Below are 27,604 nucleotides of genomic sequence, written 5' to 3'. Positions count from 1 at the left end.
TAGATGGCAAAGACTGACTTTGGTACACACACACACAGTCTCTCTCACACACACAGTTATCCTCACTCCTGGCAGACATACACAAACATTCCCAATTTCTAATCTCTCTCTTTCTCTAATCTAATTTTCATCATTCTCTCCCTTGCTCTTTCTCTCTCTCCTCAATGCCAGCCAACTCTCTTTTCTAAATTCTCTCTCCTCTCAGCTCTCTTTCTATCTCCTATTTCCCTTTTTGTTCTCTCTCTCTCCCTCTCTTTTCCTCTCCTCTCTCTCTGCATCTCTTACAAAGGCAGCAGGCAGTATGCCTCCCCTGAAAATGAGGCCACGCACGGCAAGTATGCAAATGAAAGCAGTGCTGCTGGATTAGAATGGGACACCATATACCCTAAATCATGATTGTCAATCATGGCGAGGGATTAAGGGATACGGGCTTATAGACCTAAAAAAGCAACACTCCCCCCCCACACCCCCCTGGGCGCACTTCCATTGTGAAAGAGGGAGTGTGGGAGAGAGGGCTTGTTGGGGGGCTGCTTTAGTGCACTACTGCCCTCTGCCTTTCCATCAAGTTTACTGCAGGCTCACAGCAGAAAGAGCAGCTCCAGTTGTATGCATTTCCGAGCAGCATTAGGGTTCAGTTTTTCAGGCAGGGCTTGGCTCAGTGGTTTCCTGCTCAGCGCCAAGAACCTTAAAATATTCCATGTATTGTTTTATTTCAAGATCAAAGAAACACATTATACGGAAAATGAAAAATGAAGTGGGTTTGCTTTTGGCATTGGACGTGGATTGATCATTTTAAAGTCACCTCAGGCAATAGTCACACATCATTATTAAATGATGGGAAAAAACTTAATATTATTTAATATACAAATATATTTTATATGGTATATTATGTAAAGTATATAATATAAATACATATGTTTAATGTATGAAAATTCTTAAAATATATGAACACTGGTTAATTGCATTGATGTGCATTTGATGATTTTGCATAAAAAAAAACATGTAAATACACTTATGAAAAAAATATATATTTCTGAATAAAAATATACGTCTTGTTGAGCCTCTGAAATGTCAACATTGTTGAACTCTAACTCTCTGTTTAAAACATGAAGACATTGTAATGTTCATAGCATTTCTGTTTTATTTTAATTAATATTTTTATTTTATGACAATATCATATGCACTGTTATATGTTGACATTTCAGTGGCTCAACAAGACGTATATTTTTACTCAGAAGTATTTTTTTTCATAAGTGTATTTACATATGTTTTTTATGCAAAATCATCAAATGCACATCAATGCAATTAACCAGTGTCCATATATTTTAAGAATTTTCATGCATGAAGACAAAATCGTAAAACATGTCAAATAAAATAACATCAGGAATAAATCCAAATTACACACCAACCTTACCCAAGATTCATACCTGTATTCTGCTGGATTTTTACATATCCATTGTGTCCCTCACATTGCTTTTTGGGACTTGGCATGGGATAAAGGGTGCAGAGGTGGGTAAAAACAGAGGGCAACATCTGCTTCACAACAGGAGACAGGGCTGCCACTACATCTGCACACACACACACAAAATACTCATGAACAAAAAAAGACAAAGACTGCAGAAAAAGTGCAACAGAATTGATACTGCAATCCAATCTTAGCTATTTTTTTTTAAATTCATATTAAATATTACGTTTCCTTACTGCATGAATTTTGGCACTTTAATCTCTCTTCAATTTCCAAAGCAACAATATTTAATTTTAAAAAACAAGTTGTAAATGTACTGTACAGTGCACCTTGAACTCAATAGTAATGCGTAAGAGCTTCACCTCAATACACCAACAAACAAACACTAATTGATACGAGTCTATCGACAGGTATAAGAGCAAAGGGCTAATCGTTCAGCATCATTAGGTGAAGATTTAGCTTAAAAGCTTTGAGCTGGCATTAAGCAAAGCTGCTGTTGACATGGATTGAGTGCTGTAATGCTGTATTGTCACTGCTCCAGGAGGCAGAGAGAGGGCGATTTGAGAGAGTGATGCGCTCAAGCTGGGATTTGTGGGCTGCCATAACACTGGAGGCAGCGTGGACCAAACGAACGGTTGTGGGAGCTCTAATAACACTGCAAACATGCTGGATTTACTATTTAATAACTAATTAAGTGTGTGGGTAGGCTCGTATAACCACAAGCTACAGTAAGAACATGACCGAGGAACACTTAAGATGGGTCTGATCATTTAGTTTTCAAATGGGGCTCAGAAAACTGACGTGAAAAGTTAACTCTGAGAAACAACAACATGAGGATGTGAGGTGTATGTCTGGTTAATACAAAGCTCTTAACCCCAAAAGCTCTCTAAATTGTCAATATGAACAAAATTTACTACATGCCTTCTGTCGTCTGATTGATAGTTTATACTTTGTATCAAGTAAAAGCTATTTTAGTATCATTCTAAAAATGTCCACCTTTTTTCTTTCTTTTTTTGTCTCTTTTTTTTTCTGTGAAATCTTTAATGATTTTTCTAAAGTAAATGCAGGTCCGCTTACTGGACTGTAACTTAGGTTCACGTGATTATCCATAAATAAATATATTTTTAATCATGCTAAAATGTGAGTATCGAATGATATCAATAGGCTTTTGACGAATGTTTATTTGTCTACCTCTCAATCACCATTGCATTGTATTGCTTTATCAGTTTTGCCCCCACAATAAAAAACTATACAGAGCTTTGATAGAGCATTTACATATAACCTATTATTGGAAGATATAGAGTGACAATTGATATTTAAATATATTTTATGAAAGTAGTCTGCTACATTGTTAAGATCACATTACAAGCTATTAGAACTTTTGGGCCTCTGTCTGAATTAAACTGATGTGTCTTTTTCTTCCACAAGTATGAACTCCATATTATCACCATCTCATATAATGACCTGATCCATAAAATACAACACAAAACATAAAACACATATGCAAAACTTTAAGACTTTCTTTTTTTCTAAAGTTTTAATAAACTAATAAAGATTTTTATGACAGTTCTTTTTTTTGTCCCTGTATATGACTGTATTTGACTCTAATAAATTGAGTGGTATATATATTTTTGCTACTATAATTTGTATTTTATAATTACTTAGTGTCTGGTAAATTACCCTTTTGTGAGTGTTCATATTAGAGTACGATTTTACTTTGCAAGACTGTGATACAATGTCCTTTGCAGGCAACATCAGTACAGTGCATGTTTTTACCTGACACTATAAGCGAAAAGGGTGAAAAATAAAATTCAAGTGAAATAAATTGATATTCCTTTGATACCTTACCCTTTGAAAAAAAATTCATTTCATTATGATTATTTATTATTTTTTATAAATATTAATATCCTCATGGTATTCATAACTATTGTTTCTCACATTTATACACAGTTCTTAATAATCTAAATCATTGCAAAAAATTTTCATAAGAAAGATGGGTTCATGTGTGTTTAATGCAAGTTGATATTTCTCTGCCAAAGATCTCAGACAAACAGTAATTTACATAAAATACATATTAAATAGAAGCACAACTAACTTATATGCACCCTAAAGTGTGTACAAAAATACAATAAGATAGGAAAGAGCTATTTCTTCCACTGAGTATTCCTCAGAGTGGTTTTATTCCTTAAAGTCAATTTCTGTTAAAAAAAAAATAATAAATAAAAAAAAAATAATAATATAATATATATATATATATATATATATATATATAGATATATATATATATATATATATATATATATATATATATATATATATATATATAAATAAAAAGTAACATTCAACAATATCAACCCATTGTTTTTGGATATTAAAAATAAATAAATAAAAACGACATAAATAAATAAAATAAAAATTGTACAATTAACATTTAAACCATATGTGACAACGTGTCCCAAACTGACATTCACAGATAATACTCTTGTCCATTGAAATCATTACATAGGTGACATCTGTCATAATTCATTGCCACTGTTATCAAACACTATAAAACTGTAAAGTAACAAATGTAAGAGGAAACCCAAATGCCAAAAAACATGTTGCATGGGTCTCAGAGGACTAAAATACTAATATCAAAAAAATTATAATTTAATGCTAATGGAGAATTGTCCTGCAAATTTTGTTAATTTAACTACATTATTCCAAAACGTGAAAAAAAGTAGACTTGGGCTTTTAACAACTTTTGGATACTGATCCACAACTGGGGAAAGATCACTATCCCACATGAGGATACGTCTGTGAGCGTCCCCCTTCCCCTAAACGAACCTTACCTCTTCAGATACATGTGTGAGAGTGAAATGGTAAAATGATGAGCTCTAATGAGCAGACCGAGGGAAGGGTGAGCAGAGGCTTTATCCAGCGCTCAGTGTTGACAGCACCGCTAATCCTCGCCACCTGCTCAAACACACAGACCTCCATAAACAACAGCAGCGGTCCCCGTTCACTCACACTCGCCCCGAGTCAGCCGTTCCCGCGGGAGCCTACCGCTGCTCCGCCGCTCCCCGCGCGCGCGCGCTCGCTCCCAGCAAACGCTAATCGCCATGCAAAACAAATAGTTCTCAAATGTTTGGAAAAGGCCGCGCTGTTTGCACCAGGGCCTAACAAAATAATTTTTACAAGCTATCCAGTTGTGATTAGGGCTGAGAGAATTGAATTTCCCTGGCAGTGATCATATTCATATTAGCCTAATTAATAGTGCTGTTTAACTTTGCCTGTTTGCTGTTGTAGGAACGGCACACTGTGGTGAAAACAGAGGCTCAGTTCAGCTCTGAACCGTTGCTATCTCTCTCGGCCTTTCCTGGCCGTGACGACCGCACACATCTTAAACACTGCTGGTTGGTTTAGCTGAGCAGTTTTCTCCCATTTTGTCTTTTAAGTCGCGGGAATAATTTTCCTCCTTTGGGAAGACATTATCCTAAACCTTCATGGCTAAGAATACACGATGAGTCCTTGAGAAGAGTCTATTTTTTAAAGACTTATCAAGTCTGTTCCAATATTCTATATATTCTCCTTCATGTAGGCTACTTTATTAATAATACATTTTCACTTAACACTATAGATTAATACAGACTGGAAAATGAACAATAATTCATATGAAATCTCCGAATGTGATGTTAGTCATTTTTGAAATCATGCTTTTATTCAAAATAGACTTAAAAGATTTATATATATATATATATAAATAAGTGATTACCAATTAAAATAATATTCTCAGAACACATGGCTGGGGGGAAAAAAATGCAAAAATGGCAACACCTGCTCAAACCAAAGTAGTGGAATTATTTGAAATTCACCCATATGTTCACGTTAATGTTTAATTATATTTTGGATTATGTTTTATCTAATTTATTAAGATATGATTTAGAAATTAAAATGTACTGCATGATAGTAGGCTAAAAACCCTCTGGCTTTGGAACCACCCTCAATAAAACGTCAGATTGTTTCACACATTTTATTTTTGGAAATAATTGATTATAATGAGCAGCTTGTACACATGAATCAGCTCATATAGCATCATTTTGACATAAATTCATTTTTGAAATCAGTACAGTGTAACGGAATCAAGAATCAGACCATCCAATCTTTCTAGCAGTCTGACACACCTCGGTCATTCCTAGAAGTCAAAGATCTTGACCCCTGCCTCTTCATCAGTGGTTAAGGGTTAAACTAGTCATATGACATTACTGCATTCAACACATCCCTGTCAGATGAAAGTGTCTTGGATTGAGACTGGTGGTAACACCCACATTTCTAATCACTGAGCTTCAGAATATCCTTACAGATATCAGAATTAAAAAAAAAGTCCTAATTGAGAATCAGATCATTAATCTGTAAGAAAAATAAAAACAAGCCCTTAGAAACCTCATACAACTATTTATGCTGCTTGCCTCGTGTATTGTTTATTAAGTATGTTAATGCTATATCTATATATGCAAATTTTACTTCAATTTTAGTAAACAGCAGGTTGTTAGCACAGATGCAATATTTTTCATTTACATCTCCATAATAACTGTAGTTCATGTATGAAGTTGAATTTTAGCATTGGAAAGGTCAGCTTTGCAGGTTGCAGGGCAGCATGGAAATGAAACCATTGATTCTATTGTTATTTTTTGACAGAATTACACATCTCTAAATTAATCTTCAAATTAATGCATTAATGTTTAAAACCACTGAAGATGGTATTCTAAGAATATGAAATGATTTTAGAACAAAATTACCCTTCAAAGCATGGCAACATTTGTATAACACCTGCATTGTTCAGCCCAGAACAGTAATTGTCTTCTCTTTGAAGCCCTATGTGTGCACAAGAGCCTGAGTGAAATGAGCTGGACAAACTCACTGATCCAGAGCAGCGTGCAGAACCACCCGTTTCCTCCAAGTACAGCCACAGAGGATGGATTGGACACAATCAAAATAAAAGCAAATAAGCAAAAAAGTCCAGTGGCAGATTCATTCGAATGGCCCACCTCAGTTCATCTATCTGAGATGATCATCCTCTCTCCATTAGAAGCTAAAGACACAGGGAAAATGTACAAAACAGCCCTCTACCTTCATTATATATCCTTTGAAAATTATATCATAAACAAAATATGAGCAAAACACTAAGCTCGCATTAAAACCTGCATATAGAACAAAATGCGCAACTTAAAATTGATCGACCTGGGAAGTGTTGGGCTTGGAAACAGTTGCACTTTTGTTCATTTAACACAGAGTTTAATTTCCACACTGAATTATAGACAAAGACAGTTCAAAAGCCTCTAAAGATTGGCCATTTGTGTTTCTCGCAGCTCTGAACGGATGGCAGTTCTGTCGGCAGCCCTGCCGGTCATTAGCTGAAATGCCGTGCCAGTCGGGCTGAGCGATAGTCTACTCTCAGTTGGACGAAAGCGTGGAGGAGGTTCCTGTCAAGGTTGGTCAGCTGCTCTCCAGAGCACACCTGTTTGAGGTTGTCCGGAGCAACAACCAGGAGGTTACACAGAGCATGAAGCGTGTCGAAGAGCTGGAGCACAAGAGGAACCTGGGGAGGATTTTCATGCAGCTGTTAGTTAACACTTTTGTACTTATATTTGGAAAAGTAAAAATGGTTGAAATTGTCCATTTATCAATGAAAATAATTCACAATGCTGTTCATTAACACCACACACATAAATACTGACTTTCCTGCAGAGGTTGACTATTTCCTAAGCAAGAAGTTTCATTGCTGGTTAGTTGCAGAGGAGAAACGGATAAAATTTCTCTCATTATTGGTAATTTTAATTCTCTTTAATTAAAAAAAAACAACAAAAAAAGATTTTTCAGATTCTTTGATGAATAGAACTTTTAAAAGAATAGCAATTATTTGAAAAAGAAATATTTTCCAACATTATATAAAGTCTTTATTGTCACTTCTAATCAAAGTAATGAATCCCTGCTAAATAAAATTATTTGTTTCTTGAATTAATTATTTTTTTTAAATCTAAAAGTATTAAATGAATGTTTGCGTAACCAATTTACAAAAAATATTAAGAAGCAAATAGGAATGAATAGTAATTAATTGCATATATTTTTGGCCAATAACCATTAACCAATAAACATTATAACCTCATTATAACATTATTGGTGCTTGAAAGTTTGTGAACCCTTTAGAATTTTCAATATTTCTGGATTAATATGACCCAAAACATCATCAGATTTTCACACAAGTCCTGAAAGTAGACAAAGAGAACCCAATCAAACAAATGAGAGAAAAAAATATACTTTTTCATTTATTAATTAAGAGAAATGATCCAGTGTTACATATCTGTGAGTGGCAAAAGTATGTGAATCTTTGCTTTCAGTATTTGGTGTGACCTCCTTTTCCAGCAATAACTGCAGCTAATCGTTTCTTGTAACTGCTGATCAGTCATTAAAGTGAAAAATGTAACGTGACATACAGCCAAGTATGGTGACCAATACTCAGAATTTGTGCTCTGCATTTAACCCATCCAAAGTGCACACACACAGCAATGAACACACACAGTGAACACACACCCGGAGCAGTGACTGAGTGAAATGAGCTGGACAAACAATTAACAATGGTTTGTAGGAATTTTACCCCATTCCTCAGTACAAAATCACTTAAACTCTGTGGTGGTGGTGGGTTTTCTCCTATAAACTGCTTGCTTCAGGTCCTTCCACAACATTTCATTTGGATTAAGGTCCAGACTTTGACTAGGCCATTCCAAATCATTAACTTTATTCTTTTTAACCATTCTTTGGTGGAATGACTTGTGTGCTTGTGGTCGTTGACTTGCTGCATGACCCACTTTCTCTTGAGATTCAGTTCATGAACAGATGTCCTGACATTTTCCTTTAGAATTTAGTGGTAGAATTTAGAAATCATTGTTCCAACAATGACGGCTAGCCATCCTGGCCCAGGAGCAGCAAAACCATGATACGACCACCACCATGTTTCACAGATGGTTTAAGATTCTTATGCTTGAATGCAGTCTGTTCTTTTCTCCAAACATAACATTTCTCCTTTAAACCAAAAAGTTCCACAAAACATTTCTCCAATAACCCTATGGCTTGTCCACATGACAGACAGACAGACAGCAATTTTCTTTTTGGAGAGGAGTGGCTTTCTCCTTGCAACTGCTGTCATGCACACAATGGTTGTTCAGTGTTCTGCTGATGGTGAACTCATAAACATTAACATCAGCCACTGTGAGAAAGACCTTTAGTTGCTTAGAAGTTACCCTGGGTTCCTTTGTAACCTCGTGGACTATTACAAGTCTTGCTTTTAGAGTGATCACTGTTGGTCAACCACTCCTGGGGAGGGTAACAATGGTCTTGAGTTTCCTTTATTTTAACACAATCTGTCTGTATGTGGATTGGTGGAGTCCAAACACTTTAGCGATGGCTTTGTAACCTTTTCTAGCATCATGAGCAACAACAACTCTTTTTCTGAGGTCCTCAGAGATCTCCTTTGTTTGTGCCATGATACACTTCCAAAAACATGATCAGACACTGATAGATCCCTGTTCTTAAAAAACAAAACAAAACAGAGCACACACTGACACTCATGTCACTGATTGAAACCAACTCTGAAAAACAGATGGACTCTAATTTCACTTTAACTGCTAATCCTAGAGATTCACATACTTTTGCCACTCACAGATCTGAAATATTGGATAATTTTCTGAATAAATAAATGACAAAGAACATTTTTTTTGTCTCATTTGTTTGATTGGGTTCTTGTCTACTTTTAAGGAAAATATGATTGTTTTGGGTCATATTTATGCAGAAATATAGAAAATTCTAAAGAAATCACAAACCTTCAAGCAGCACTGTGTGTATATATATATATATATATATATATATATATATATATATATATATATATATATATATATATATATATATATATATATATATATATATATATATATATATATATATATATGTGTATATATATATATATATATATATATATATATATGTGTGTATATATATATAAAAATTCAGATTTTCTCTCATAATCTATGCAGAAGACATGAAAAACCTTCCCAGATGGATCTGGTTATAATACAAAATCAAAGTTGTTTGTTCTTTTGTGCCACGCAATCGTGTTTGAGCTTCCATTAGAACCAATAAGGTTGGTGCATGGAACAACATTAGGATGTGTAATGCCATGAGGTTGCAAAAATAAGACCTTAGACCTCTCCTTACTCTGAAATCTTTGGCGGAGCGGCGGTATTCTGCCACATCACAGATGGCTAGCATACCACCCATGGAGCTGTAGCTGAACTGCTGCAGGTGCTCGTGGATCAGCCTATGGAACCGCACTCCCAGCTCGGTCAAAACCGTGTCCACATTTTTACCATCCATGGACCGCCGCACACGCTCCACTTGCTTGCTCACATAGGCACACACCTTTGAGCACGCTTGAAGAAAGATCAGACAGAATATGGCTACTAATACTAAATATACTTCTAAAGTATGTTAACGTTATTCAGAGAATCTTTTCATTGCGCTAATGTAAGATTCACAAGACAATTATTATAGAGTACAAGTTCTTACTGTAGTGTACTGTATCATGACATTGTTCTCGTCTTCTGGCTTGAAGTCTGTTTTCTTCTGCTCAGTCACCAGGATGTGCTTCATCTGGCCTATCATGCAATTTAGTGTCCTAAAAACAGGGAAATAGAAGAAAAGGTCACAGAAACTGCATTTAATGGCAAAAAGTCATCAAAGATACACTTTGATAAAGACGAAGTTCCATTAAACAGAGTTTTCGGAAGTTTTGAACCAACCGATCAATCCCGGTGTCCAGCTTCACCTCCATCTGTTCGATCACCTCTTTCTTCTTGTGCAGGCACTCCGTCAGCTTAGGAGAGGAGCTACAGGGGTTAGAGTTCAAACAAATGTAATGGTAAAGACACCAGCCAGCGGTTGCAGAAACAAAGAGACAAAGTCGGTCAAACTTACCTAATAAGAGGCATAAGATGATCGTTAAACTGCTTGTCAAAGAGGTGAAAGATTGTGTTGGCCTGCTGAACCACATCCAAAAAGTAAAGGTTGGCATTTTTGGCATCCGCAGATGGGATGGCTGTGCAAGTCAAAAGACAAAAAAGAAAGAACTGGCATGTGAAGTCCATTTCAGATTCATTCATTTGATTCGATGTGTTCATTTCATATATGATGTGATCATGTTTAACTCTTGAACAAAATCACAATGTTGCAGTGAGAAATTCAAAGAGAACTCTCATTACCTCTTTTACGTTTGATTTTTGTGAACGCAAAGCACTACGGTTCACTTACACATAATAATAGTTTAGTACATAAACCTAATGGTGCACAGCTACACCTGAACACACTCGGGGATGAAGGAATCTTCTTCCTGTGGTCGCCATGTATAGAACAACCTCAACATAAACCATGTGACCCGTGACTAGCTGACAGACTAAACTAAACCGCAAAAACCAACCACTCTGCAAAAAATAGATTTTTGTAGAATTACAAGAATGATAAAACGTGTAAATGAATTACACATCTAATGAGTTTCATTTGGTTTTCATTATGTTGCACTAAAAAGAAAACATTTTTTTAGATCATTGTGTCAATTTCACTTCAAACTCATTTAAACCAAGGCTGTAATAGCTTTACATTTTTAATGTTTTTCAGTACATTATAGTTTTTAATTTAGTTTTTTTATTAAGGGATAAAAGGAAACTGGGGAAAATATGCTTTTTGTGTAATAGACAGTCTCTGGACTCCCTTAATTTGTAAATAACAAATTTCTATGATTTCTCACGGGTTCATGGAGATCATTTAGTAATGTTTTTTTAAAACTTATTTTGATTCCTTTTCAGACTAATGCAATAATAAATCATTCAGACAAACTTGTCTGTTTGGAACCACCCAACAAATCAATTTGCTTACAAATCAAAAATCATTGTGATATTCAAGCAAGTTTAGCTCTACATAAGAGCAATATCTATCTGATTAAATACATTAGAACAGAGCATAACTAGAATAACCTACAGTAGAGTCACAAATTAAATTTCCATTATATGAATATTTTATTAATTCTCATGACTTTTCCAGACCTGAAAATTACCTGATTTTTAGTTTTTTTTTTTTTTTTCTCTAGATGAATGTTTTTAACAATTTTAGAAAGCCATGTTAAGTTAAAAGAAGTTCAATCTTTTAAAAATGTCTCATGCCTTACCTTTTTTCATTTAATTGCCCTGTGCATTTGGCTTTGCATCTTGTGTTTGGCTTTTCTTGATAATAGTAGTACTTCTTAATTTTTGCAATAATTTTCCAGTCATTTAATTTAATTTCAGTTAATGCATTTTTTAATGAAAAGTTTTTTCAAATTTCATTTTCAACCTTTTCAGTTTAGTTTACAATAATAACCTTGATTTGAACAAACTTGTAATCACATTATTATGCAACATTTTATTATGAACTGTTCTGTGTTGTAGATGGTGTTTACCATACCTGACAGCCCAATCTCAAGGGCGTAGTCTATATGGTCCACACACAGATACTCCACCAAAAGCAAGAAAATGGAGAATGCATTTTTTGGTAGATCTGCTGGGTCTGACAACTGCAACAATAACAGAAAGAGGGTCTATCATGCTAATGTTTACAGCCCACAACTTCCAACAGAAACAAAAGCCTAGAGATGTTTTTTGTACTAATGCAGTGCTTAAAATTAGTATACCTTGTTGCATCTCTCAAAGGCATGTCGGGTTTCCTGCAGCAGGTTGACTACAACCTCTTGTGAGAGGAAAGTCTCTCCATGTGTGTCAATGCTGGGTCCCAAAGGCAGGTTAGTGCGTTGTCTGATCCTCTCTTTTAGCTCCTGGATGCTGTCCAAATGTGTAGAAGAGATAGCAGTAATGGTAAGAAATCTATCAAAGACATGTATCTGACAAAACACCTCTAAGTTTTCAGAGTAACTTTGGAAAAAGAATGGGAAAACCAAACAAAGCAACAGTTCCTCACCTTCCAGTGCCTACAGATCGTTTATGGTGGTTCTTAGAGTCGTAAAAGCGCTGAAGAATCATGCCACTGCGGCTCTGCAGATATTGGCGCTCCATGTCTATGTAGCTCTCCAGGTAACAGGAGAATATATTCTTTATCAGCTTAGATAGAAACGTGTGCTTGTCTGAGCCCAAGTTAAAGTCTGAGAGTTTAGCAGCCAGTGCCGTCGTCCTAAAAACAAATGGGTTATGACAGTTCAAAGCTGGTGTTCAGTAAAGCACATTGATTTGACATTTGAACCATTTCAGACAAGACAAAAGCAGTGTTTGATGAGAGCAAAGTCAACAATTGTATTAATTAATAATAACGAAAACTCATTGATACCGTGTATAGAGGTCATAGAGGTTCTTGAGGTATTGCTCCACATCAGAGTTGCGGGTCTCATCTAGTCTTTCTTTGACATGAGCCTAAAATCATAAAACAGATGATCTGAGCCATTCCCACATGTATTTTTGGTTGAGCTTTTTAAGCACCGCAATGTTTCTATTTACAAAATGTTTTTGCAGCATTGATCATTGTAGCACTGATATTTGATAGTGTTTGCTACTGTGTTCTGGTTAGTTGTTTAATGGCACGTTTGTACTATAACCTGATTCCTAGATATAGCTTATCTCCCCCCCACACCTTTTTTCTTTAAATCACCCACCAGGCAAAATTTAATTTGTTCATGTCCCTTACATAAAGCACGAACAACAGCCTAACCAAACACAGTTATACCATTTGTTAATGTGTACATGTGTTACGTACCTGTATCTTATTCTCAAAGATGCTCTGAATGAGTTTAGCCATGACAGTCTCTGGACTGCAGAAAACCTCTCCAACTTGTTTATTAACCCGCTGACACAGAACTGCAATGTCTTCAAATACATCATTCCGCATATACGCCCCCTACAAACACCAAAAGACATTGGTAGAATAACAGTGCAAACACTGGGCCTACGATAAAGTTCACTCTTGGTAGATAAATAAAACAGAAACACTGAATAGTCTCAGTCTCAGATTCAGTCTGGTACCTCTTGGCATTGCTTGATGTAGACATCCACACAGTGGGCATAACCCTGTAACAAATAAGATAAGAAATAATAATTTCACATTATACAACAATGTCCAAAATAAAACTATTATGATCCTAAGGGCTCTTCACTGTATCTCCCAACAAACCTTAAAATGTAGCAGGACTGCTGCCACCTCACGCATGCGCCCAATCTCTCCCCTTCGCTGAGCTGCTGTGAACTCCTGGATCAGCTGACGCTCAAGGTCATGATATTTACCTTTCAAATAAACACAGGGCTTATGTTAACACTGCATATTTAGCCGATATGTAAATAACATTGTTGCCTTGTTTAGTCTACTGCTGCTTACTTGCTATCTTGGCCTTGACATCAGAAAATCTGAATAGGGACATAACAAGGAAAACAAGCATGGGAAAGAGAGAAGAACAGAGGTAATTTAAAACTTTTTTTCCCAGTCCAAAACACTACAGATGATCAGTGAGAGAATATCACAACAAAAATGTTTGAACTTTTGCTTAGATCTCAGACACAGTCAAAACAAAACATGTAAATAAAAAAAGTTTTGGCCAATGCATTAACACATTTGCTTGCTATGCATTTTGCCTGCTGTATTTTAAAATATAACAAAAGTTAAAATATTACAAAAGGCAGATGGGAGAAGTGTTTGGAAACCTGTTTGATGCAGAACTTGCACATTTCAGATTTATGCCCAAAGTATACTTTGATTTTTAGATGTACACTAGGGTTTACATACAGTGCACATGCATAAATTTGCATGTAGCCTGATTTTTCCAGGTCTCTCAGGTTGCACATGCAAATGTATTTTTTTTGTGCCATAATAATTTGTTTAGCAAGATGGCAAAATCGGCCCGGGCTGTTGTTTCACAGTCGAAATGGAAGAGACGGAAAAACAACAGATAAATAAATTAAATAAAAATAAAATTATTTTATAATACACATAAAAAATACAATGCTAACATTTACATTTTCATCATTTTTTACTTTGTTTTTTTGGTATGAATGATCATTTTCAAACCTAAAATCAGCAAGCTTTTTTTGGCGGGTTGCCGAGATGTAATATATGCGCTGCTGGTTTTAGTGCTGCAGAGTGAAAAGCATTTTTTATTTTGGTCATACCTGTGCACTTGCTCACCACTTATGTGCACCCTTGGGAATAACAATAGAGGTCAGTGATGAGAAGTGCTTGTGTGAGAAGGTCAAGAGATTCCTGCAACTTTAATTTACTCTAAAGTACTGAGACATTATTATTGGTTATAACTAGGGATGTCAACGATTAATCTAATGTGCTAATTATGCTATTAATGTGATCCAAACTTATATTAAGGCTATATTAAAATAGAAACAATACCAAGTTCTTCAAGATATAAAGCAATAGAAATTTAGTGACTGTCATGTTTAATTATAATTTGCCCAGATAATTTCATATTGGGCACTGCGCTTTGACAGGGCTGCAGGACACGAGCAGGACATATAAAACTAATTCCTACAACTTCTTAATTCATTCCTACGACTTATTAATTTGTGGCCACGGTCCATGTTTCATTCACTTGTTCCCTAGATAACCAATGATTTAACTACAATGAGGGAATGAATTAATAAGTCGTAGGAACGAATTCTTAATTCATGGCCACAAAATCTTTATTTCCTCCCTGCGTGTTTACTACAGTAAGAGATGTGAAAACAGTGATTAAAAGTGAATGACAAGAAAATAAACCTGCAGAATTAGAGGGTGAGACGGTAAGGATTTGGCAAAAGAAACAATAAATATAAGGCTATTAAATTTGTGACTAACTGGTAAAACAGAACACAAAGCTTTGTGTCATAATGCTCCCATAAAAATGTTGCATATGAGCGAGTGTGTTTTGCTGTATCACTGCCGGTGGTTGGAAGCGGGACACTGAGCGTGTGGCACAGCCCCACTCGCCATAGTTACGTTTGGGATTATTTTATTTTAAATGCCGATAATGTCAATTGCAAACATTGTAAATGTGTTTTAAATACAGTACAACAACAAACACCATTCAATGGTCTCCGTGACAGGATATGAAACATCTAACAAAGTATAATGATCCCAAAGGTAACTACATTGCACTTTCTTCATTTTATAAAATGATCATAATCACATCTATTCATTTTACAGTCCTGCTACTAGCCTTTTATTTAGACTAAAACCCCCTTTCATTTGGGTGAGGAAGCTGGCATTTTGAGTGGTTTTTGCACATCTTGTCATGTCTGTGACTATATGCCACTGCAACAGACGCATTTTGCATTATTAAGGTTAACGATTAATCATTAAATTGATCATTAATTTAAATGCCGATTGATCGTGTGAATGATCGAAAATTGACATCCATAGTTATAACGTCTGGAGAGAAGCAGCACAGATACTGAATAAAGATGAAACTTTCTACAGTGCATGTCCTGAACACCAGCATACTCTAGTACACTCCAGTACACTTTGAAAGGTTATGTGTTACACTAAACATACACATTAAAAACCGAAGTATACTTTTCAACATGTGATCAGTGCTGTTTATATGATCTCCTGTACAGCACAACATTATTACACCATTCCCCAAGCCTCCAATATGGCCTAGAATCCATCTGCAGGTCACTTACCTATCAAACGGCAGCTCCTGAGCGATCAGGTGCAACTTCTGAATGATGTCTGCAGCTTCTTTTATCTGTTTGGGATGAGAACAGATCATGGTGAGAGTGAGAATACGGTCACTACAGGACAGGCACCTCAACACACAAACAGAGGCCAGAGGCAGCACCCTTAAATCTGGGGATCGGCTTACGGTAAATCTGTCCCTCTCGTGTACGTCTCTCACTCTGCTGGTCCACCATGAGGATGATAAGAGTTAGCTCAGACCCACACACCTGAACCTCATCATCATCATCATCAGACCTTAACCCCCATCCGTCAGCCTCTGCCCAGCCAAAACTCCTCACGCTCACTCATGACTATTAAGAATGGACTACAGCTAATCCCTCGGTAAATCACCTCCCATAATCTGTCCCCATAGGCAGGTAGGAGGTCTAGGCAAAAACAGGACCCTGACAAGAACCCCCCACCTCTCCCTTCAAGCCCGATGGACGAGGAGAAGAAAAAGGCGATCCGAAAGACCCTGCCGTCCACATATCCTCTGTTCCCACTCTCCTTTTCCTGCCTGCCTCAGCTAACATCATTATTGTGCTCCCGTGAGGTGGATCCATCCCTTTTCCACTCTCCTCACCGAGGTTTTCTAAGTATCTGTCCCCCAGCTAAGATTAGCTAAATCCCATGTAAGTGATGTAGCCGTCTCCCAGCAGTAGGGGGTTTTACCGGCGCTTGTCTCCTCGCTGCCTGGGCCCGGCCCTCCCTTTCACAGGGATTAACCCAGCCTTCGTTCCTTCCATTTCCCTTCTCTCCTCCCCCCTCAGCTATTCACCGGCAGCTCCTCTCACTTCCCCTCTTTTCTCTTCTGGAGGCGTGTACGTCTTGAGAAATATTGAAAAGTCTGGCGGGTATATTCCCACATGGCTCTCTGGAAGCATGTTGGTGGCCTTATGCTAATAGCATCAGAAGATGTAAGACTTGCCACCCAGGGTTGGTCACATCATTACTGAGTGACTTGAGAGATTAATTTACAAAGTGTCATTTCCAATTAAGCTGGCGTACATCAACATCTAAGCAGGCCACATATATTAGACTCAGGCATCCATTATGGCAGTTGCGTACAAACAAAATTTTATCGGCTTTTGTTGCAACAGTTGCTTCGGTTACAACTTCAACACGGACCACTGTCTAGAAAGTCCAGTTGTCCCCAAAAATCTGATATCTATAGGCAACATGGATATACAGCCACAGTTACTCAACTAAATCTGGCCTGTCATGAGTAGAGTTGCACCAGCTGTTCATAAGTTGTTACTTAAATTGGAACATAAAGCCCATGCTAAGGGTTAAGTAACTACTAGCTAGTTTGCGACTATGTCTGTACTTAATTCTGTTACACCATTTAGTTCTTAAAGGGATAGGTTCAACCAGAAATTACAATTTTGTCATCATTTACTCACCCTTGTGTTGTTCCAAACTTCTGTGTTTCTTTCTTAAAGGTGCTATATGTAGGATTGACACCGAGTGGTTGAACTAGGTATTGCAGTCCAAATTCAAAATATTGGAGAGGGTTTTTTCACCCAGCCCCTCCTCCTTAGACTTGAGACACACACAGGTTGCCAGATTGATGACACCAACAGGAAGGAGCGCACAACTGGCAACCCGGGGTGCCGAAATACAATTGGGCTATCGTCTTCAACATAAGAAAGAAACTTATACAGGTTTGAAACAACATGAGGGTGAGTAAATGATGAACAAACTTTAATTTTTGGGTGAACTATTCTTTAAGGAAGAACGTACAGTTGCAAAGTCGCATAATAACATCATTTACCTTCAATGATCCAATAGCAGCCTTCAAATTGTGCATGAATCTCAGTTTATCCTGTTAAAGTTTATTTTAACTTCAATTTTTTCTTCGCGTAACTAACAGCAAAAATATGTTTCCATTGAAATATGATACTTGAGTTTTATATGTAAATAAATTCAAAAACTGCATATGTAAGGAGCAATAAATAAATACTGATATAAAGCATAACTGACATTTATTTACTAAAATTGATTTTATGTGAAATGCACAATGCACACATAGGTGTGTTGTTTAGATGAAGTCCATGTTGAAGAGTAACTAAGTCACCTAATGTTCTCTTAGGAAAAAATATGCGCTGATGAGGCTTGAAGTTTGGGCTCTGACCAATGGTTTTTGTTGCGTGCTTCTGGGGGTGATTACTGATACGAGGAGGTTTTGTTAAGCGCAGCGGTTGGATTCACGAGACCACGTGATTTGCCTGTCCAAAATAGTTTTTCTTGATTTTTGTATGTTCTAACATGGCTGGCTAAATGTTAATGTTTTGTCTGGTTTAATTATGTTTTTTCCACTCCTACAATTCCTGCAATTAAACTCCATACCACGTCCTTTTTTTAATTGTACATGTAAAAAGGATCTGTGGTGTCATATAATAATGTGAGGTTTTCAACTTTGATGAGGAACCTCTCGTCATCTATTTCTGGCCTCCTAGCATGAATATAGTAATGTGAAATATGATTGGGAGTCTGCACAGGGTGTTTATTGTGAAATGTACATGATTTTTTTTTACTTCTATTTTGTATTTGCTGTGCGGTTTGGATGCAACGTGCGTCAAAAATAGACAAGGCACCTATCTTTAGCGAAGCGGCGCAGCGTTTTTGAAAAGTGCCACGTCGCGTCTGGTATAAACACAAGCATTGACCAGAGTGGCCGCGATCAGCTCCGGTAGCCGCGTCAGAGACGTAAAGCAGTTGTGTGCAGTGGAAATCAGGGGTTAAAATGTAAACTAGTGTAAATATTAACATAATTATTTATGTGTAAGTGACTGAAATCAGTCAGGTTACACATGAACTTATGATGCAATTCCATCCCTGCATTTTTTCCAACCCTGATGTTTTCATAAATATTTACTTCATAAGCATAATTATGCTAATATAATATTGCATGGTGTTGGGGGTAACGCATTACAAGTAACACAAGTTACGTAATCAGATTTCTTTTTTTAAGTAACTACTAAAGTAAAGCATTAATTTTTAATTTACAAGAAAATATCAGAGTTACTTTTTCAAAAAAGTAACGGCAGTTACTTTGTTTTCCCATTTATTGACTGATAAGTCTCCAGTCCCCATATTGGGAGAAATCATAAGTACAGAGGCGTTGTGTGCTCTGTGTGAAAATGATGTTAATGTAGTTTTAGACTAAATGTGAATGTGCATCAATTCATCCCACTCACAAAAAAACAGATTTAATATTCATCAAAATGAATCAATACAGTGAAATGCAAACTCAGAATATCACGCAAACCTGCAATAATTAAATATGTTAAATAACACAAATGTATCCAATTCCATTTTATTAACTAATGTCTTTGCTGCTGACCTCTAATGATCCAGTTCAACCATACTAATAAGCAAAAATGACTTTAGATAAACTAACAATTGTGCGTCATTGTTTTTTTTTTTAAATCGCTGAAGAGTGTTGAACCTTCTTCTCCTGTGTTTGTACAGACGTGTAATCATTACACTTTTTGGTGTGAAAGGTCTTTTACATTTGCAATAAATAGAACTTCTTATATTCAAAACAATTAAGCCCTGCTCATATTTAAAAAGTAACACGAAAGTAACGCAAAAGTAACTTTTACTTTCCATAAAAAGTAAATAAGTAACATAATTAGTTACTTTTTTGGGGAGTAACGTAATATTGTAATGCATTACTTTTAAAAGTAACTTTCCCCAACACTGATGTAGTGACCCTACATGTTGCAACAAACTTTCCCACAGCTGGTGCAATCCGCCCCTCATTTATTTATTTTTGGCCTCTGACATGCCTAGTTATGAATAAATAAACAGCTCATCAGCTAAAATGGCATGATCTCCCACAAATGAAGATGAAAAAGAGAAGCTATACCATACAAACACAATTAACTGTAATCCTCAAAAGATGGCGCATTCATGTACAACACTGTATGTCTGATGCCACAAGACAACTGAATTTACTCAGATCATGCCCATGATTCTGAACAATGTAGCTATATTTGAAATGAATCTGTCTTTTTCCCCCAGAGAAAATCAATGAAAACATAGCCAAATATGTAATTGTAGCCCTTTGCATCATTTGTGGTTTGAATGTGGTCCTCTTGGCTTCTGAAGTTGAGTACTTAAGATCTAGTATCACTAGGCAGTCTCTCTAAATCTGACCTTTTCAGGATTGTTGAAGACATCACTGCGCAGTTCTCCATCCAGGAACTCGTTGAAGTATGTCATGAGTCTCTGAGCCTCCACTGCCCTCTGTCTTGGAGTATTAACACCTTCTAGCTGATCTCCCAGATGACATACCTTGGTGGCCACATAACTGATATGTTCATCCAACTCCTGGAAGTGCTGGAAGGCTACCTTTGAAACAAGCATAACAAGTAAGTGAAGGTTAAATGGGGTACATTTATAGGCACGTGTAATATAATTCATGGTGAAGTAACACATGGCTCCCCAAATGGTTAAAATTAATGCAAAATGTAAAAGCCACTGACTTGGTTGCTCCTCTGCAGGTCTTGGACCTTGTGGGCAAACTCCTTGGCTTCACGGTGACATTGCTGCTCCAACTTCTCCACCTTCCTTTGAATCCTTTCATCCAGCAGTTTTAGTTCCTCAATGTGGTTCACAAACTCTTCCAGCAACCTGGAACCAAAGACATGACATTAAAGAGCTGCAGGCAGCAAAGCACAATTTCAGTCTTGACAAGCCTTTTAAATACTTTAAACTCATTAAAGGGAATACAACACTACATGTTTGTAGCCTTTAATTTTTTTCACCCTGAAGTCCACTCAATGTCATTCTTGGTGTCTTTCAGCTAAAACCTAATTAGTTTCACAACACCTCTGTATTCTAAAACTAGTAAGTGTACAGTTCATGCAGTGCATGCATAGCCTACATAATTATGCAACATTACCACTATCATTTATTACTCCATAAGCCTTGCAAGTAGGCTTAAACATAACATTTAAGTTTGCCTAGTAATGGATAATAATAGATGCTTGGTGTCAACATTTTATTTCTGAGTATGCATGGACAGTACAGTACGCAAGCTGAAAAAGGTGGGCTGATAAATCTGGGCGGTCATATGTTGACAATTGTGATACATTCTGAATTACCTATTTTTGAAGCTTGTTTAAAGATTTGGGGTCAGTTCATTTTTTCTCTTTTTTAATTAAAACTTGCATAATGCATTCACTTGATTAAAAGTGCAAGTAAAGACATTTATTCCATTTCAAATTAATACTGTACTTTTGAACAGTAGTGTGTGTGTGTGTGTGTATTGAAGACTTATTTTAAAAGAGCAAGGAAAGTACTGTTTTCCATGTTACATCCTTTCTGGGTGTATATGGTCTCAATATTAATTCAATTCAATTCAATTCAAGTTTATTTGTATAGCGCTTTTTACGATAAAAATCATTGCAAAGCAACTTTACAGAAAGTTAAGTTTCTACAATATTTAGCAGTAGCTTATATGTGGTGACTGTCAGTTCATGTGCATACGTTAGAAATGTTCAGAAAAATCAATAAAAGACGTAAACAAACAGACGATTAACACTATTAACAGCAATTATGCAATCAAACTTACAGCAAAATGTGGTAGTTCTGTTTGTTGTCTCAATATTAAAGGAAAGGATGAGCTTTAAATGTTATTAATAGGGCTGTCAGTCGATAAAAAATTTTAATCTAATTAATTATATGTCATTTAATTAATCTAAAATTAAATTTGACTGCAACAATACCCAGATAAATTACAGCCATTATTGTGTTAAATGAGGAAGTATCAAGTAGACATTATAAATTGTGTCTGTAGAAAGAAATATTTTATTTGATTCAACATAAAATTTATTACACATAAGAATTTAGGCTACACTGGCACATAAAAGAAGATCATTTGAGAAACATCTCAGTATTTTTTGTTCATACAATGAAAGTCCCTGCAAAGCAAAACTGTCTTTAAAATGCCTTCTTTTATGTTCTACAAAAGAAAAAGTTAGAAAGGACACGTGCGGGGCATGAGTAAATTCTAACAATTTAATTTTTTTGGGTGAATTATCCTTTTAATGTTTTTTTTTTTTTTTTTTATGAACTGATACTCTAAATAAGAAATTAAATCTGCCAGCAGGTGGCGGTAAATGTCTTTATGAGTCATTAATACATTCCATTCGTTCAAAAGGCTGATTCATTCAGGAATGAAGTAAACGGCTCACTTTCATGAATAGGCTACTGAATCACGGTTTCACACGATTCGTTCAAAACGTGGATTCATTCAGAAAATAAACACTGCAGTGTTGCTCAGAGATGCACAACAATTCTGTTTAGCACTCCTGTTATTTTTTATTTGCTGCTCGTGTGATATCGCTTATCCTATGACACAAATATTAGACAACCAACTCATAAAGGGGCATTTTTGCACCACTACCTAGAATTTTATGGCATAACTGCATTTATGGAGTTTTTACCCTTCATCATATTTGTGACCCTGGACCACAAAACCAGTCATAAGTAGCACAGGTCTATTTTTAGCAATAGCCAAAAAACATTGCATGGGTCAAAATTATAGATTTTTCTTTTATGCCAAAAATCATTAGGATATTTAGTAAAGATCATGTTCCACGAAGATATTTTGTAAATTTCCTACCGTAAATATATCAAAACATAATCTTTGATTAGTAATATGCATTGCTAAGGACTTCATTTGGATAACTTTAAAGACGATTTTCTCAATATTTTGATTTTTTTGTACTCTCAGATTGCAGATTTTCAAATAGTTGTATCTCGACAAAATATTGTTATATCCTATCCTGTTATAACTATATATCAATGGAAAGCTTAATTATTCAGCTTTCAAATGATGTACAAATCTCAATTTTGAAAAATTGACACTTAAGACTGTTTTTGTGGTCCGGGGTCACATTTGTCAACTGTATGAAATGTAAGATGATGTACAGGTCAGGGGACGGGGCCAACATGCTAACTGCGATAAATTATTTTGTTATTTTTTCATAACTAATTAAGTTAACGCGTTAAACTGACAGCCCTAGTTATTAATCATTATATTTTACTGATTTACTTATGTAAACCATACAGTAAAAAGTCTGAGACCAGCCTGAAAATCTTGATTATTATTATTATTTTTTCCCTTTAATTCATTTAAACAGTTTTTACATTTTGGAAATTTTGATGAAAAAAAAATATTATTAACTATTATGTACTACATCTAGGTCACTAACCAAATAAGCAAATTTGAGACAATAAACAAGTCAATACATTTAAACACATGGTCTTGCTTTCATAAAAATGCTGTTCTTAACATACTCGAATTATGCTGGATAACATAATCATCAGATTTTATAGATATGGGCTGCCAACTGCTCAGAAAATTTGTGTTCACTTTTAAATTAAACTGCAAACTAGTTGTTATGCAGACAATATAATTTATCATTTTCCCAAGTGGCCACTGCATGCTGAAATTTGTTCGTATGGCCTACGTGGATACTAGTCACTTGCTAAGTTGCCAAAAGAAGGAGACTCGCTGACAAGCAGAACTCAGGAGTCATTTTCATACATGAAAAGTACAGTAGAGCGGAGGCTTCGGTGAGCGTTCCAAAGAACACTCTTTGTGTTCACGGAACACTGAAAAACGGCCCATTTCACAGTCTGATTTGCGCAATGTAGGCTTATGTCCCAAATTAAGTTAGCTTGGCTAGCATGTAATCTGTGAGGAAATGTTATATAAAACCTGACCAATCATATGAAAATGCCTGAAGCTCTGTTCCCAGATCCTGAAACCAGCTCAACGGCAGGGATCAGTATATGCTGGGCTGAGATTCATTTATCTTTCATGAATGCTCCTCCAAATAGACGCTGAAAAAATCTCAGAGACTGATCTCAAACTGTGAAGCGAAAAAGCATCCAGGGAGAGCATCTTATTTGTCAAGATCACATAAGCACTTACCTCGGCAGCAAATAAGCTAATGGCCTGTTACCATAAATTGTGGTTCTTCATAAAAAGCGTCTCTCTGCGCTGTGCGTGTGCGCGTATATTTAGGAAACCTCACGCATACAACCAAAAGCTTCGTCAGCTGCATTTCAAAGAACTTGTAGGACAGCAAAGTCAAAAGCTCCAACTCAGCAAGTTTGGATTCTCGGGGTGGTAGCAAAACATTCTGAAGTGATGAGTATATAATCTCATATCACCGTAATTCCCTAAACGCCGCTGGCAGCTTAAGTTCTTTTTCCTCTCAAATTTGTTCTCTTCCATCATTTGTAAGTCAATGGTTTGCCCAGCTCACAACAGCCTCTTCATGGTCGGTTATTTGAGAGCTTGGTGTAAAATTTGGGGCGATGTTTCTGCTCTGGCAGTCAAAAGCACTTTTGCTGTGTCTGTGTGTGTGTTAAAGTAAACTTCATGTCTTTTTATGCTTTTGTCTCTGACAGTGAAAAGACTGTCAAACTAGTCAAACTTCAACAAAACGATACGTTGTGATTACATCCACATTATACATTTATTAGAAAAGGAAAGTTTTCGGACACTTTTGAATTTCACTGCATTAGAAAGCTAAATATCTGTATCAAAACAAGTGGCATTTGAAATAATAAATGAATGATTTTATGAATTTTCTCCCAAATAACTTTACTAACTACGCTTTTCTAGTTGCTTTTAACCAACTGATGTCAAGGTGATTTTCAGCAGAGGTTTGAAGTCAGTTAAGTTCACACAGGTGGAGTTCATCATGTCCAGCATTTGACGATCGCAAAGTGTCCAAACTATTTGTCTTCATCTAAAAAAAATAAATATATTGTTTTATCAATTTAAACTTCTTTTATTTTACCTCATTTGTGCAATGTTTTGCTCAAAAGGGGTTTCGTGCTATAGGCAATTTCTTTAAAATCATCTTTTTATAAGGCAACAACAGGTTTAAGTGTGGTTTAGGCTTCTAGATATTTTCTTGGGCCAATTTATGTATAACTAGACCAAGCTTTACTTTAGAGCAAATATGTCAAATGAATTTAAATAAAATGTGCTAAATAGAGCTATTAAGACTATTAGGATCTTGCCGGTATCTAAAAGCATGAAATTTTCCTTAGTATTTTTAATAAATGAAAAGAAAAAATAATGCAATGAATGTGTAGCACTTTGAGAATGATGGATGGTCAGCGTTTAATGTGTTTTATAAGGTAAAAATTAAGATTTGTATAATGCATATGCAGGACGAACGCACTTCACATATATAAACTGCATACAGACTTCTTAGAAATTTAAATAATGCAATATTTGCAGAGCTGTAAATTAATACAATCCAAAAACTGCACTACCAAACAAAAGCATATGCGCAATTACTAATACTCTATTAATATTTTTTCCATATTTTAGAATAGCAAAGCACAATCAAAACTACGAGATCCCATCGCACTCACCTCTCTCTCTCTCAGCGTACAACAAGGTCTATCAAAATGTGTTTATAACGTGAAATAAAAATGTTGATTCGATCTTATATTTCAGCTTCAACATTACAACCCTGCACACTCTGAGCTTCTCATTGCCAATTTCATGAGGTGCATCCTAAGAATCTTTCTGTGCATTACTGAAGCATTGCCATCTACACTAACACCTTGTTTTCAATTACGAACCCATTCAATTGAACAATTTCAAGAAGAAAATCCTGTTTGTTTGTCTACAAAACTCATTTCAAATATTTAAGCTTTAGATCAAAGGGTATTTAATATCGATGACGCTAAACATACATTTAAAGTCAAACGACTTGTTGTGTATGCTTATGACAATTATAAATATATGGAGACTCACTTTTTGGGGTCAAATGCCTCTGCACCTCCTTTGGAGCCTCCTCCAGGTGTTCTCCAAGCCAGTCTCTCAATATACTCATCAGCATCAAACGGTTCCTGTTAAGATCACAAAAACAACAATGGATAAGAAGCAAAATGTAGTTGCCAATAATGACATACACGGCTAAATGAGCTTTAATAAATTAGGATGACCATCTGGACTGTTTATACAAAGGTGGTCTTTAGAATCGGAAGAGTTTGAATTCATAATTTTAAATGATAACTGTACAGATCGTCTGACAACACAAACCAGAAGAGCTGAGCAGGTTATTTATGCCACAATGTGTTGTTTAGATTCTCATTAGTGCTAATCTAACGTCACTGTCTGCATGCGGCAAAGCTAAACAATGTAACGTAAATACTGCAATGTAAATAACGCACATATATGAGCATTGAAAACAGCTTGAGCTGTGGCGCAGACCTTGACAGCCTTCGTGACATCTTTAGAAAAAAAACACACCCTTACCTCGAATAACTGAGCTGTCGTAACGTTAGCCATATTTCACAAGTCCGTAAATACTCCCTGAAACGACGTAGTTTAGAGACTATATTCTGTTCCTTGTTGTTTATGTCTATTCTGAAAACAATTGCTTCCTGCATCCAGCTGCCATGACCGGGCCGGAAATAGAAAGAAAGGAAACGGGGTGAGGATGAGAAGGCTATGCCCTTAAGAGCAGGTCTGAGGTCAGTTTTGATATTCTACTACAGTGTAGTTAAAAACAGCGCAGTTTTTTACGGCTGATCCTACGTCAGCTCCGTCGCTGCGACCGGACCACGCCCCAAGATGCCACGTGATCGCCGGCATACTGGAAGAACAAGCTGTCACGTGGGAATAATATGACAGAGGCGAGCTCCTTTATTTTAGCTTTCATTTCTGTAAACATGTTATGTTAAGATCTTAATTTTATATCGGTCACGCACTATCGAACTGTGAAAAATAAATACTAAATAAAAATCTTTCGTCGTACCGAGTGAGCTAATAATTGCATACTTCACTACACATGTTTGGCATTTCAGTCCCGCTCATCCATAGGGACAGGAACAGCAGCATGAGTATACGAGCATTATGGGTTGTCTCACAGGAGAAGGGTGAACCTGGAAAAGTGCGGTTTTCCAGGTAAATACATTTTCTGTGAACGAATATTAGCCATAATATTAGCATACTGTGAAGTATGTACTGCGTACTGTATTTAAAGTAGCCTTCTAGAATAGCAAACTAACATACTGCTATTACCTTTTCTGCATTTGTACTGTATATGTGACCCTGGACCACAAAACCAGTCATAAGGGTCACTTTTGGATTTTAGAAAGATGAATAAATAAGCTTTCCATTGATGTATGGTTTGTTAGGATAGGACGATATTTGACCGAAATACAACTATTTGAAAATCTGCAATCTGAGGATGCAAAAAAAAAAAAATCTAAATATTGAGAAATTCGCCTTTAAAGTTGTCGAAATGAAGTTCTTAGCAATGCATATTACTGAACAAAAAAGTACCTTTTAATATACAGGATTTACAGTAGGAAATT

The 27,604-nt window shown here is 36.2% G+C and overlaps 1 protein-coding gene across 1 annotated transcript; it reads right to left on the bottom strand.

Annotated features, from left to right (window-relative positions):
* Positions 1-5,463: 5,463 nt before the first annotated feature.
* Positions 5,464-26,727, bottom strand: LOC109064938 (exocyst complex component 5). The gene is made up of 18 exons (XM_042742763.1): positions 26,541-26,727; positions 26,037-26,131; positions 20,725-20,872; positions 20,396-20,590; positions 16,195-16,259; positions 13,904-13,932; positions 13,703-13,812; positions 13,555-13,599; positions 13,289-13,429; positions 12,866-12,948; positions 12,503-12,712; positions 12,219-12,366; positions 11,993-12,101; positions 10,475-10,595; positions 10,300-10,386; positions 10,067-10,175; positions 9,716-9,931; positions 5,464-7,043 (listed from the first exon to the last, which is right to left on the bottom strand). The coding sequence occupies exons 1-18, from the start codon at positions 26,571-26,573 to the stop codon at positions 6,855-6,857; spliced, it is 2,133 nt and encodes a 710-aa protein (XP_042598697.1). The 5' UTR covers positions 26,574-26,727; the 3' UTR covers positions 5,464-6,854.
* Positions 26,728-27,604: the final 877 nt, after the last annotated feature.

The sequence above is a fragment of the Cyprinus carpio genome, chromosome B17 (genome assembly GCF_018340385.1).
Source record: "Cyprinus carpio isolate SPL01 chromosome B17, ASM1834038v1, whole genome shotgun sequence".
Taxonomy (NCBI): domain Eukaryota; kingdom Metazoa; phylum Chordata; class Actinopteri; order Cypriniformes; family Cyprinidae; genus Cyprinus; species Cyprinus carpio.
This window is presented reverse-complemented; position numbering and strand designations above follow the sequence as displayed.